Consider the following 14587-nt stretch of genomic DNA (forward strand, 5'->3'; position numbering starts at 1 on the left):
CCAGGGCCACCGTGCAGTCACTTCCTTGAGTCCATCTGCCCATATTCTGCCTAGGAAACTTTCTAAGATACCCATCTTGTCCTGTCTCACCTGCCTGAAACACCCAGGAGCTCCAAGGGCCTTTGAGAAAATCCCAACCCCCTCTTGGCCTGGCACTCAAAGTCCTTGGTGTCAGTCCCTTGCAACCTCCATCTTCCTAACATGCCGGCCACCTCTCACAGTCCTGGGACATCATTGGCAACTAAAGCCACAGACGAGGGTAAGTTTAGACTCCAGGAGCCCCTATCTAGGGCAGCAGACAGGTGTGTAAACAGATTTGCTGAGGGCCAGATAGGGGCATGGGACAAGATGAGGCAGAGAGCACCCTGCAGCCCACTGAAATGGGCCTTGAATGGTAGTCCAAAGGACTTTGGCTTCCTGTGGGGCAAGGGAGCCAGACCGGGGCTGGGGAGTGGGGAGCAGCCCAGCCAGGTCGGTGCTATGGTTTTCTCAGGAAACATCCAAAGAAGAGATTTGGAGTGGGAGGGGCCCAGGCTGGAGGGGAGAGCTGAGGAGGCCTGACGGGGGAGGTGGCAGGGACTGGACTAGATACGGGCTGTGAAGAGGCAGTGCTAGGGTGAGGCTGAAGTTTCTAGCAGGGTCTAGATGGCTGTGGTGGCCCAAGTGTGTGTGTTTTGCCCAGGATGTCCTTGCTGGGCTGCGGGCTCCACCGGATGTGCATCGAGATGTGCATCCGTTCCTCGACTCCTAGCTCTGGGCCTCTGGAGCTGGAGGTGACTCCACCCCCACCCCAGGAGACGCCCCTCCCTGTGGGGCCCCCCAGGCTAGGCAGAGACCCCTGTCCCACCCTGGACCAGCCCCTGTGCCCATACCTGGCTACCCAGTCCCCCCTGGTGCTGGTAGAGGGAGAACCTCTCTTTGGCAGACTCCTCGGCGGTGGGGCTGAGGGGCTTAGGGTCAGACAGGGACCGCTGCAGGGTCTTCATGGGGCGCGGCAGTGTCTGCTGGCGGAGAGCGCTGTCAGCCGTGAAGTGCTTCTGGGGACTCACGTGAGCCTTGTTCAGCCTCTCACTGGAAGCAAAGGAGGTGTCCAGGAGCCGGTGTGGGGAGAGGGGTGAGACTGGTGAGTAGAGGACCTGGGGGGACTTGGGAGGCTGGCGGCTCACAAGCTGTGAGAGAGACTCCGGGGGCAGGTGGGCCTGGTATCCAATCTCCAAGGGATCCGGCTTCTTTTTTTCGAATCTGCCCAGGGGCCCTGGGGTGACGATCTGGATGCCAGGCAGGTAGGGGCTGATGGCAGTTGGCCCTACAAGCTGCGGCCCGGCCACACCCTGGGCCTGCCCATCCGGCTCCGTCTGGCAGGCCAGGCTCTCCCCACGCCCAGTCTTCTCTGGCGCCGATATGTACCTGACGATCTCCACCTTGGGGTCGGTGGCAGCTGTGATGTGGATGGCTGGAGAGACTCTGGGCAGCTGGTCAGGCTCTGTCTGCACAGAGCAGTCGCTGATGGTCTGGATGCCCACGCTGCTCATGGCCCTCACGGCGGGGGCGGCAGTGGATGATGAGGCAGTAGCATCGTGCTTGCTGTCGGAGCCAGAGTCTGAGTGGCGAGAAAGACGGGACCTGCGGCGGCGCACTGGCTGCTCCCACTCGGCACTGTCCTCGTCGTCCGTCTGCACGCTGCAGTCAGCACTCCGCCGTGGCCGGCGCCGCCGGGTCAGGAGATAGCGGCCCTCTCCATCCTCATCATCCGTCTGCACGCTGCTGTCTGCAATCCTCCTGACCACACAGGGCTCAGGCCCTGACTCTGGCTCGCACACATCCCGCAGGCGTGGCATGGAGTGCCGCTTCTTGATACCACTACGGCCTGCCTCCCACTGCTCCTCAGTCTGCAGTGACATGTCCGAGGCGGAGCTGGGGAGACCCCGGTGCAGCACGGGCTCACGAGGCTGCCCAGGCCCCTCAGGCCCAGGCACGGCAATGAAGGCTGCGTGGGTCAGGGGTGGCCAGTACTGGCCATTCTGAGCCAGCTCTGTGGCAGCTGGGGGAGGCCCTCGACCGGGTGCCTCACAGGCCACAGGGAAGGGAGCCTTCTGCCGCTGCTTCTGTTCCTCCAGTTGCTGCTGCAGCTGCTGCTGCAGCTGCTGGATCTGCTCCAGCTGCAGACGCTGCTGTGCTAGCTGCTCCCGCTGCAGTGCGAACTGAGCCTGCCGTTCCTCCTGCTGCTGCTGCAGCACATGGTGCTTGATGGTCTGCAGCTCCTGCAACTCCCGCTGCACCAGCAGCTGCTCTTCCTCGCGGTGCCTCTGCAGTTCCACACGCTCCCGCTCCAGCTCCTCCTGCAGCCGCAGCTGCCGCAGCTTTTCTAACTCCACCCGCTCTCGCTCCAGCTGTAGCAGCTGCTCCTGCTGCTTCCGCTGCCTCTCCTCCTGTGATGCTTCCTCCTTCTCGAGCCCTGGCCGGCTGAGGGCCCCACTGCCGCCCCCAGGAGCAGCATCTACCGGCGGCTTCTGGCCAGCCGCTGGGGCTGGGGCTGGGGCTGGGGCTGCTACAGCCTCCTTGACAGCAGCAGGGGTGGCTGTGGAAAGAGGCTCTTCCCGAGCAGCCCCTGCTGGCAGCTCTGGCCTTGGTGGGCCCCCAGCCCCTGGGGCCTTGGCAGCAGCAGGCTTCCCCAGGTAGACAGGACCCTCAGCAGGTGGAACGCTGGAAGCAGTGGGGAATCTACTTGGTACAGGATATCGGTATAGCCCTGTGGGCCCAAGAGGTATCCGGGGGGCAATCATGGGCATGCGTGTCAGGCTGGCGAGTGGCACGGCTGTGACTCCTCCGGATGCATAAGGCCTGTACATGCCACCACGCACCATGGGCCGCAGTACTGAGGCAGGCTGGGTGGTGATGGGCAGTGTTGCAGCAATTGGAGTGTTGATAGTCGAGTAGATCATGCCGTCGGCTGCACGCACAGTGGCTGTGGATGGCAGCAGCTGTCTGATTGCTGTTCCCTGGCCTGCTGTAGGCCTGTACTGGGCCAGGTTCCCAGGACTCGGGTGGCCCTCCGGGAAGGTGGGGTTCCCAAGGAGGCCAGGTCTGAGGGGAGCCAGACCTTGCGGGGCACTGAGCCCTGGTTGGGGCTGATACTGCATGAGGTCGGGGCCACCACCACCGCTGCCACGCCGCCCTCCGTACTGGTCCATGGAGTTGAGGGCAGCACACATACGGCTGATCTCACGGGCCGTGGTGGCGCTGTACTGGGCCAGGCTGGCCTCCTGGAATCCAGCTGCATCTCCCCGTGGGCCATACCTGTGGTCTGAGTAGATGTTTGACACTGAGCTGTAGCGCCGCATGGGAAGCGGGTGAGTCAAAAGGTCTGTGGGATGACGTAGGTCCGTGAATGAACCATACTGCAAGCCCTGCCCAAGGTAGCGTCCATCTGCAAAGCCCAGGCTGTAGGAGTGCTTCAGTGAGCTGAGGTCCATGGCCGAGTCTCGTCCAGGGCCCTGGAAGAGGTGACCAATCCTGTGGGTGTGGTAGTTGAGGCCAGCCTCAGCCAAATTGGTGTCGGACATAGAGGAGTACAGCCTGCCAGGGAGGCCCTGTGGGTAGGGCCTCTGCTCCTCATGGGGCCCAGGCCCCCCGACCACCTGTGCCCGGTAGGTGGGGGCCTCGGGGGGCTCAGGGTCCCGGGGACTGTAGAAGGGGCCGCTGCTTTGGCCGGGTGGGGCAACATCTGCCACACTCTTCTCAGGTGCGCTGGGGGTGGGGTGAAAGGTACCTGTACAGCTACTGCCAAAGGGGAACTTGTAGACCATATCACAGCACGCCAGCTGGCTCTCGGGCCTCATCCCAGTGAGGTCCAGGGCACCTGCCGGCTCCTCTGGGAGCAGTGTGGTCACAGTGCCTGCTGTGCCTTCTCCCATCTGCACCACCACTGTATGTGGCTTCCTGGCACCTGGCAAGGCGTGTGACCGCAGCTCTGCGGGGGTGGCCCGATGGGGTTCGGAACCAGGCTCTGGCACTGGGCCTGACTTGAGGCCAACACTCTGGGCAGTGCCCACCTGAGTGATCAAAACATCCCTTCTGGCCAGAGGTGCCACCTGGTTGGGCAGGTTATACCTGGCAAACTTGGCCTCCCTGGGTCTTCCTCGGGGCCCACCACGGTAAGGGGCTGTCTGGACTGCCTGCTCTACCTGCTTGACCTGGGCCAGGCACACGGGGCTACCCGCACCCTGGCCAAAGTCCAGTCGGCTCTGGAAGGGGTCTCCATAGACCACAGGCTGCTTCTGCTGAGCCATGAGCACAGATGAGGCCATGGTGATGCTCACGGTGGTGGCGGTGCTGAGAAAGGCATGGGTCTGCTCCTGGGCGTTGAGGTTGATAACCAAAGGCTGTACAGCGGTCGACTGCCGTCCTGGGATTGGATCCAGAGCAAGGCCGTACTTCCTCGCTTCCACAGCAAGAGAGGTCAGGTCCATGCCCTGGTCAGTGAGGATGATGGGCGTGGGCTTGATGGCTGTGCGAAGGTCTACCACGGCACTGCCAGGGGGCCTGGGGCCGGGCTCGACCCTAGACGTTCCAGGGACAGAGGAGATCCGGCACAGGGAGATATTCTCAGCAGGGAGGGCGCCCCAGCTATATAGTGCCAGGGGCCCATCTGCACCAGCACTGGCTGCCCGCGGGAAGCCAGGTGGCCCAGGTGGCTCTGGGGGCAGCTGAGGTGTTGTCTGGCTGTAGCTGTGGTTGGTGGGCTGGGTTTCAATGGGTGAGCACACTGGGGAGGTGGAGGCACTGGCATGGACCATCTTGGTCTGGCTGGAGGCATCTGACCCCAGTGTGATGACCATAAAGGGGGCATCCTGAGGGGACTGCTGCCGTACCAGGTGAGGCGTGCTGGGTCGGTGTGGCGTCTGTGTGCCCTGAGCCACCGTGGGTGCCGGGCTGGGGGCACCAGGGCTCCGTGGCATGTCCAAGGCAGGGGTCGGGCTTGGCGTCTGTGTAGAGAACTCTGCTGTGGCCCTTGGGCCCAGCTTGCCAGGGGAGAATGTGGGACTCTCTGAGGGAGAAGATGGAGAGAGAGGGGGGCTGGAGCCTGCAAAGTAGGAATATCCTCGGGAGGTCTGCGGGGTGCCACTCTCGCCATCACTCACACTCAGGGGCTTCTCTCTGGCAGCCCGTCCACTGACAGCAGGGCCACGGGGGGCCTGGGGTAGCTCCTCAGTTTGAGACCCATAGTTTGCAGTGGTTGGGCTCTGTCCATAGCTGTGGCCAGTGGAAGAGAGCAAAGGGCTGCGCTCAGAGCCTGCCGGGGAAGTCGGAGTCATGTACCCTCGTGGCAGGCCAGCTGGACAAGGAGCCGCAGCTGTGGAGGCTGGGGTCCCAGGGCCCTGGGCAAAGGTTATGCCTACTTCCTTGGAGGCAGAGCTGGGGGAGGCAGGAGAGCTGTGTAGCTTGAGGGGGTCCTGAGGCTCCTTTGCAAAATGCTGAGTAACACGGACATCGGGAATGACTCGGCCCCCACTGCTGTCAGAGGAGGTGGAGGTGGAGAAGGACACAGGGGCGGCGAGCTGGGTGGGACTGGTACCAGGGGTAAGTGGGCCGCCATTTTGTTTCATTGGGTCCATGTACGCACTCTCGGCATTTAGAAACTGCTTCTCCTTCTTCTTGTCCTCAGCAAAGGCCAGGTCCCGTGAGGAGGCCTGATGCATGCGGGCAATGCTTTGTGACGTCTGAAGGATCTCCTGGTACACGGCTGCTCCCAGGCTGGCTGGCGTGCCCTCCGAGGCCGGCTGAGCAGCCCCACCATAGTCATGGTCTGGGGTGTCCTGGTATTCGAAGGAACCCTGGCCCCGGGGGCCTACGGGCTGAGAGGGGCCACCATGGGGCCCACGGCCCCCTGCTGCCTGGCCTTGTTGCCGCTGGAGCAGCTCGGCCTTCCGCATCATCTCCTCATAGGCCTCCTCAGCGCTCTTGAGGGGCCGGCCGGAACTGGGAGTGGTGGTGCTGCCCAAGGGTGTCTCGGTTGGAGAGTAGAGGGACATGAAGGTGGGCAGGTTGTACTCACTGCCTGACTTGTAGAGCCGAGGGGGGCCCCCATCCAGGGCTTCAGCCTCCGAGTCAAGGGAGGGCGAGGGCGAGTACTCGGAGCAGGAGGAGCGATGTAGCTCCTCCATCTCGGCCGCCTGCCTCAGCTCCTCTGTGGGGGAGGCATCCTCAATGGGCGACAGGTTGCTGGGGGGGGTCTTGGAGCGCTCACGCCGCCGCTGGGCCCGCAGCTCCTCCTTGTCACGCCGGGTCTTGCGGGCCGTGCTGCGGATGCGCTGCTGCTCCACCTCCCGCATCTTCTCCTGCTCGCGCAGCAGCTCCTCCTCTTCCCGCAGCTCCTCCTCCTCTGAGGAGTCCTCGATGGTGGGCAGCAGGGGCCCATGCGAGCGGTGCCGGGCCTTGCGCTGCTGCTTGGCTTCTTCCAGCCGCTGCCGGCGGCTGGGGCTGCTGTCACTGTCCTCCTCCAGCGAGGACAGGGAGGTGGGCGAGGTGCCCGAGGTGTAGCTGGGTGTGGAGGCCGGCAGTGTGGAGGAGTGCTCCCCGCGGGAGCGGTCCTCAGGCGAGCCCGTCAGGCTCTCCATCTCCAGCTCGGGCTCCCGGTCCAGGCTGGGGTCAGGGCCTTGTCCCAGGTCCAGCTCATGGCCGTAGCTGCCCGTGCTATTGAGCTCGATGGTCTTGAAGCGGCGGAGCCCGCCCTGCAGAGCCCCACTGCTGTCTGCAGCCTCTGCTGGGCCTCCCTCGGAAAGCAGCTCCTCATAGCCCGTGGTGGCGTTGTGGGGCAGGCGCCTCTTGGGCAGCGCTCCCTGCTCTTGGCTGGGCTCGGGCCTGGGCCGGGGGCTGCCCTTCTGCGAGCCATGTTTGACGGGGCCGTGCCTGGGGTGGGCAGCGTCATCCTCCTCCAGGTTGTCTTCTTCGGCACTCATCTCCAGGATCTGCCGCCTCATGAACTCCTCATCAGTCAGTTCTGCTGCCCGGGATGGGGGCTGGGGCGGAAGAGGGGACAGGCCACCCTCACTGCTGTCCTCCACATAGTCATGCCTCAGCTGGCTGCCGAAGTCATCTGAGGACTCAGCTGTGTCCTGCTGCTCCCTCCGGCGCCCCCACTCCAGAGAGTCTTCTTCCTCCAGGATATCCTCCAGCTCCTCATCCGAGTTGAAGGCCTCGGGCATGATGGACAAGGAGTGGGGCCGCCGCTTCTGCTCCTCACCACTGCCGTAGCGGGGCTTTCTCCGCTCACCACTGGGGGCCGGGCCCTGGGCCTCCAGCGAAGGCCTCATGCTGCTCCCCACCTTGTGGAGCTCAGAGGGGCTGGGCGGGCATGGCCCTGTCGCCCCTGCACTGTCCAGCTGTTCCACCTCCTGCTGCACAATGCCTGTGATCTCACTCTGGGAGCTGGAGACACCATCGGAGGAATAGCCTGTGTCGCTGAGGCTCTGCGGGCTCCGAGACAGGTCCTGAGAGTAAGGCTTGCCCACCGGCTCCTGCAGCAGGGTGAGAAGCAGACACTGACTCCCCATGGCAGACGGCTCGTGGGGGGAGTCCAGCCCTCTCCATCAACCCAGGGCCCTGGGGAAGGGTACCTCCACCTCCCGGGGGATCAGGGCCCACCACCCACTCCATTGCTCTGGTCTTGAATAACCTGCAGGTTCCATGTCAAACCCCAAGCAGCCCTAGGTTCTCAAAGAGAAATTTTACTAAATCTGCTGGTAGCAGAACCCAGCAAAGCATCCGATAAGGTGTCAGACACAGGATCGGCCTAGAACTCACAGGCTCTAGGCCCTCTAGGGCCTCATCTAGGCGTCCCTGCTGTCCTCTGTCCCAGGTCTACATCCCAGTCCCGCAGGGAGCTAAGCCCTTCTCTAGATTGCCCTGCCTGAAAGCTAGGATCCCTGGGAAGTAAATGAGACTGACCTCCGCCTCCCCACCCTTGGGGGCTTCTGGAACCCCTGCCTTGACGACGGGGGTAGCAGGTTCAGTCCTCCGCACCCCAGCCTTTGCTTTAGGAATCCCAGGGGGCAGGGTAGTCTCTGGAGGTGGCTTCAGCACCGGCTCAGCTTTAGCTGGGACTCCTGTCTTCTTTTCCTGGGCACTGCTCGGGGTCCTGATGGGTTCAGAAGCCCTGAGGGGCTTGGCTTGGGGACTAGCCTTGGTAGGAAGGGGACTGGCCTTGGTGGGCAGGGGACTGGCCTTGGCAGGCGGGGGGCCTGATGGCTGGCCCAGCCCCGGTGGCCCTTTCTGCTTCGGAGGAGCTGTTCCAGCTGCACGGTGAGGGGCCCCTACAGGGGGCTGCTGTGAGGTGGGCAGGGTCAGTGGGGTCGGCTCTCCCAGGCTGCCCTCCAGCAGCCGCTTAGTTTGGCAGTTCAGACAGAGCCACTCGGTTTTCTGTACGGAAACGAGAGAGGAGGAATTTGATGAAAATCACAAAGACACTGAAGTACTCAAAGATTATTCCTGTGACTATTTCTGTAACCTTAAGGAGGAGAAAATCTCCCAAAGCATGACACTAAAGGCACGAGGAGAAAAAGACTGATAGGTTTGTTGCCCCCAAATGACAGATGCCCCATCCTTCAGAGGCATATGTAGAGTTAAAAAGACAAACCCAAAGGAAGGGTCGCTTCCTTACCCCATAGAGAGCTTTTCACTTGGCCTGAAAAGGAGGAGAACCTGTATGAGACGGGAGGCTACAAAAGTAGCACAGTGTCTGGAGAAGAGGGGGCACTGGGGACTCACCCCCAGGGCGTGAACAGCTTCTGGGAGGGGTGCAGAGTCCCCCAGGTGAGAGCTCCCGCAGACCAGGAACAGCAACCAGCAAGGAGCACCTCACAGAGGCACTGCCCCGCCCCAGCCTCCGCGCTCTCAGGCCTCAGATACCATCCTTCTCCACCCCCAAGTAAGGGCTGTGCTGGGAGGGTGCAGGCTCATGGGGCCAGGGGAGGCTGTCTGGGGGAAGCCTTGCTGGGGGGTGGGGGATGGAGCTAAGCAGTCCCCTCTGTTCACACCCCCCAGCCCAAGTCACCTTGTCTTAGGCCAGCAAAGACGCCCAGGCGAAAGCCTCCTCCTGCTCCCCCGGCCTCTGGGCTGTTCTTCCGACGGGACCTGTGTGTGCCAGCCCTTGGGCCAGGGGCCCTGCTTCCTCCAGAGTTGGGCTGGGATCAAATCCTCAACCATCAGTCCACCAGTTTCAGGATTACCCTCTCTGTGTCAGTCTAAGTGCTGGGGACTGGAGACATAGCCATGATTAAGACGGACACACAGGCTGGCATGCAGCCTTCTTGGAACCCAGAGCCCCAAAGAGGTCATTCTGAGTATGACATGGGCATCAATGGTGAATTTCCCAGAACACCAGAAACCAAGTCTAACTCCCCAGGTCCCACTGTCTGCACAGGGAGAGGGTCAAGCATCCCAAGCCCTGAGCAGGTGATTTCTGTAGCAGTTCAGAAGCTGGCAGGAGCATGTCTCCCAGGAGCCTCCTCCAGGGTGAGGGCTCCTCCTTGGCAAGACTTGAGGCCCTGTCCTGGCCCACGAGGGAGGGTTGGGCGGGGAATGAGAGTAACAGCACACACCTGTGCCTGCTCTCATCCCAGGGATGCAGAGCCTCGGCACCCCTACTGTCCTACTGTTACACATCGGGGTGCCAAGACACTCAGGCTCCCACCAGCAGCTTGACCACTAGGATGGGGCATCAGGGGAACCAGAGGACACAGAACTACAAGGTCAAAGAGCCAGGGACAGGGCAAAGAGGTGGCCCTTGGCCCTCACCAGCCCAGAGTGGGCCAGCATCCTCAGCACCCTTACCACGCACACTGCCCCTAGGCCCAAGTCAGACCCTAGCCCACCTGGCAGAGCCTTGGAAGCATGGCACCTCCAGGATGCCTGCCCTCAGCCTGGCATCCACAGGCCACCATGGCAAGTACCGTATCAATGATTCTGCCCTCATTTCCTGCCCACAAAGCTACACACCACATCTCTGCCCTGGGCCCCAGCAGAGGCCAGGTCAGGCGGGTGGCAGGGCCTTGGTGTTGATTGAGTGACAGGTCTGCTCCACAAACTTGTTACTCAGGGCCTTGAGACTGCTTCCCTGAGACTGGAGCTCCAACTCTGCCTGGAGGTCCAATTCCACACACAGGTCCTGAGCAGAGGGGCTCAGCTATGGAGTGGGACCCTTCAGAGGTCCTGCAGGTACTCACCCTGTTCCTTGTAGGGCCTGGCTCTAGCACCACTGCTGACTCCCCTGGACCTTATCTGATGCTCTGTGTATCCCCCATACAAACTCCTATGAAGCAATGGGTGCTGGCCACTTGCTGGGCCTTGGGCTCACTTGGTGCCTAGGGAGAGTGCTGGATGGGCTGAGCCAGGAATCCCATCCACGTTCCCCCAGCATCACCTGAGGTCACAGTGGAACTCCCTCCATGTCAGAGAGGACTGTAAGGTGGCAAAATGATCCTAGAGAAGTGGGAGGGGTGTTAGTAAAGGCCCAGAGAGAGTTCTGGAAATGAGCGAACAGCCCCTTCCCTAGCCCCAGGATCAACGTGATGGGGTTAGGAACTGGGCCTAGACAGTGGGCTGGCCCAAGGCAACACTGCCCTGACTCCACCTTGGGTCCATGCACACAGCCATCCAGGTTAGGCCTCTGAAGGTTCTGTCATCTACTTTGGCTCACCTTGCTGGCTTGGCAAACCTCCGACCTCCACCTCTGGCCTGCAGATCCCACCCCAGAAGTAACAGTCCAAATGAAGCAAGGGCACCTTGGAAGGGTGGCCTGGATGGAGGCGACAGACCTAATGCCAAGAGCTCAGAGGCAGCCCCTGCAGTGGCCTGCTTACCTGAGCCCAGAGGCCCAGCCCTCAGCAGAGCATGTCAACTGTGGTCACATGCTCCCCGGGGTTTCGTTCCTTCCCACGCTTATTCACAGAGGCAGCCAGGCTGCAGAAGGGGCTGCCCAGCTGGCCCTCTTGCTCCTGGCTCTGCTATAGCAGGCAGTGAGGGAAGGAGGGAGGGAGGGAGGGCAGGCAGGAGGAGGCATGTGAGGTAAGAGCTAAAAATAAACCACTGAACTAGCTGCTGGAGGCCCTTCCCCAGCCCTCTGGGGTTGGTGGGAGAAGGGTACAGGGCATTGGGGACACTAGAGGTGGAGCCAGGGGAGACCTGGCCAAGGCTGGGGATGGGATGGGAGGCAGGCTGTGCCTGGGGGCTGGAAAGCAGCTGCAAACTGAGGCCCTGCCTCCTTTATTCACGTTGCTCTCATCTCTGCCCCTCACTTCATGCCCCCACCCCCACCCCGCTCCTTCATTCCCTGTTCATGCATTCCCTCTCCCCCTTTAGTGTTTACCCCCCTCATTCAATCATTCACTTGCACATTCTCTCTCATACTCTCCCTCATCCAGCCCCAGCCCTTGGGGAGCTGCTGCTCACTGGCCCCTTTTCCTACCCCTTTGACAAGTGGGCAGGGGACGATCTGGGACATGGGGATGGATATGAGAGGCTCTGATGACCATTTCTGCCTTGCCTCCCTCTGTCCAGTTCCTTTCTGGGGGCAGGAAGGTAGGAATCCCCCAAGGGCTATCGCCACCTAATAACGGTGGGAGGCGTAGATGTGCATACCTTCAGATGGAGCTAGGTGGGTTCGGGGCGAGGCAGGGGAAGTGAGTTATCTGAGAGAGTTGGTAGGGTACCCCACAGGCGGGTGAGACCTGCTACCTTCCGGAATCACTGGCTGCTGTACCTCATGGGCCAAGAGAGCCCAGCGAGGCTGCATTGGAGGCTGGGCATCCTCCCTGCACTGTCTGACACAGCCTGAATGACCCTGCAGAACACAGTCTCTCTGCATGTGGAGCTGGCCTAGGTTACAGCAATGCCGGACTGGCTGCCTAGCCCAACATACCCCCAGCCCCACTGCCAGACCAGGGGCAGTGGATGAGAACTCCTAAGAAAAGGATGCCCAGAGGTTAAAAATAAAAGAGCCCAAGACTTGCACACTGGACCACAGGCATGGCCATCGCTGGTGCTGCTGTTCCTCTACGGACCCTTGCTCTGCTCTTCCCTGTCCCCAGACATGCGTAGGCTCCCCTTTTTGGGACCTCTGCCTCCGAATAAGAAGAATCGTAACGTTTGCCTTTATGGTTGGGCTGTGCTCTCCTCATGCTCCAGCACCAAATGTGTCCATTCCCTGTGGCCATCCCTCATGAGAAGAGGATCTTGCACTGGCCACGGGGTCAATTCATACCCAGGTAGTAGGGGCTGGTGGGGACTCTTTCTTTCCTGTACAGAGACCCTCTTTTAGGACACTCTGGTTCCAGTCTCCTGGCTCAAGGGCTGACTGTGTGTTGGACCTCGCACAAGTATCTGAAGTATGGCATCTCACCTGGTTCTCACAGAAACCTAAAAGGGAGATCTATGGCCCCCAATTCCACAAGGGAGGAAACAGGCCTCCCTGAGATCACTACCCCACAGGCAGACTGAAGCAGGTCTAGAGCAGAGGCAGCCCCCACCCCAAATAGGCCCAGCCCGTCCCACACATCACAGGTGCCAGGCCCTTTGCCCAGGGAGGCCTGACTTCTCAAGGCCACGGCTGGTATTTTGGCAATTATAATAAGATAAGAAACGGGCAGTGTTACTGTAACAACTCCAACTCCACTAATTTCTTCACAAACTCTATTTTGAACCGAAAGCCAATTAAAAATTAAGCCAGAGGGTACTATTATCTTTCAAAAAGATAAATAGGTAAAAAATTTGGAATCAACAACTGTTAATCATGAAATGACTCACATTTTATAGCACTATGGTTAATTTTTCAGAGAAAATTTCAAAGGGAAAAGGGATCTAGTCTTATTGCCTCCTCCATCGTATGCTCTGGACTCCCTCTTGAGAAAGAAGGTAAAAAGGGTTTTACAGCTCAGAGAGTTGGGGTAATTCCCACCCTGGCAGCCCAGACAGGTGGCTCCAGCCACAGGTGGAGCCACAGCAGGTCTAACAGGTCTAGGGGGGAGCTGGCCCTCCCTCAGGCCCCCAGCCTGCATGCAGACATGCCTCATGCTGTGCACAGAGACAGCCAGATGGAGAGATACAGCCAAGGCAGACCTACCCCTCCACCTCCCTCCCAAGGCAGGATGTGTCTGGGCCACCTGCTGAAAAATCAGGAGCCTCTTACCAAGAACACACAGGGAAACACAAAATTGCTCTAAATGCCAAGTGGCCATTCACTGAGATGGGACCAAAGATGGCCCAAGGCCTGGTTAAGAGCCTCAGCTGGGAAGGGCAGGGGAGGGGGACACACCAAGCACCAGCCCTTCCCCACCAGCCTCCCCAGGCTGCCAGCTTGCACCTCTGATGGATGATGGTGGCACAGTCTCATGGTGGGAACCACGGGAGGGGGCATGATGGCTGCCCATCCACACTTTCCCCAGGAGCAGCCACAGGCCCTCTGGGGATAGCAGCATTAACAAGCAGAGCCATGAGGAGAAAGGAGTCAGAGAAGCTGGGCCATCTTCTGACTGCTGTTAGGAGCAGGAGGCAGGGAAGCAGAAGCTGCGGGTAGGGAAGATCTAGGACCAGGACGCCCAGCAGCTTTGCCATCAGGCCCATGGAACCCACAGATCCTGTGGAGGCAAGGGTGGCCCTGGCCAAGGAGGTGGCAGTGGGGCAGGACATGGAGACAGCAGGACATGGAGGGATTGGGGCAAGGGGCAACGCTAGCTACCGAAGGGCAGAAGCTCCAGGGGCCAGGGAGGCAACAACCAAGCCTCTAATGAGGGGCTGAGATCAGAATCCAGACCACTCACCCAGAGTCAGCATGTGACTGAGACACTCCTGTTTGGGCAGAATCAGCACTTCCCCTGGCCTGGCCCAGAGGGCGCTGAAAGGAACTGTCAGGAACATTTATACTCCTGGACAGAGACAGTTTTCCCCTCCTCTCTGCACATCCTGCTTAATGAGGAAATGTGGGCCCAGAGGTCCCTCGGGGACAAGGGTCCTCCAGGCTGGGCCAGCTCAACAGTCCAACAGGGTTCAGTGTCAGGCTGCCCCACCCGGCAGTGGGTGTGTGCCTGGCTCCGGACTGGAGCTCCTCTGGCCCTGTGGTGACCCCTTGGTACCCCCTCACCTCTCTGGGCAGCCAGGCCAGCCATCCTCCAGTGAGCCACTGGACCTAGGGCTTGGGGAGGTGGCAGTGAGGACCTGGAGGGCATCACATGAGGCATCACACGAGGAGGTCACTCATCTTGCTCAGGCTGCTCCTCCCTATATGTTGGAAAATATGGCCTGTGGCGGCCAAAGTAGTCTTCCTTATCACAGTGGGCTGCTCCCATGGAGGCCTGGCCCAAGGCAAGTCACAACAAGGCGCCACAGAGACCATGACTACAACCACACACTCCTCTGTTGTCTCTGGGCCAGCGGTGGTCTGCACTCCACACTCTGCCCAACCATCAGTCACATATGGCTTAGCCCAGGGGCCCCAAGACTCAGGTGGCTACCGTGTGCAGGAGGAGTGGGCTTGGCTTGACATCTCCTGATATGACACAGCTGGGGACACATCCACCTGCCAAGATGAGCCAAT

At 60.7% G+C, this 14587-nt stretch overlaps 1 protein-coding gene across 2 annotated transcripts in view; it reads right to left on the reverse strand.

Moving 5' to 3' along the window:
• The window catches only part of BSN (bassoon presynaptic cytomatrix protein), a 91353-nt gene that overhangs the window by 12424 nt on the left and 64342 nt on the right, over positions 1 to 14587 (reverse strand). The window contains exons 4-5 of one of the 2 annotated variants that reach the window (XM_060308525.1): positions 8224 to 8418; positions 873 to 7517 (exon numbers count right to left, since the gene is read on the reverse strand). In XM_060308525.1, the coding sequence (XP_060164508.1) occupies positions 873 to 7517; positions 8224 to 8418 (6840 nt within the window). Of the gene's footprint in view, positions 1 to 872; positions 7518 to 7947; positions 8419 to 14587 lie in introns of both variants that reach the window. The other variant, XM_060308524.1, reaches the window with a different exon arrangement.

This window comes from Globicephala melas, chromosome 11 (assembly GCF_963455315.2).
Source record: "Globicephala melas chromosome 11, mGloMel1.2, whole genome shotgun sequence".
Lineage (NCBI taxonomy): Eukaryota > Metazoa > Chordata > Mammalia > Artiodactyla > Delphinidae > Globicephala > Globicephala melas.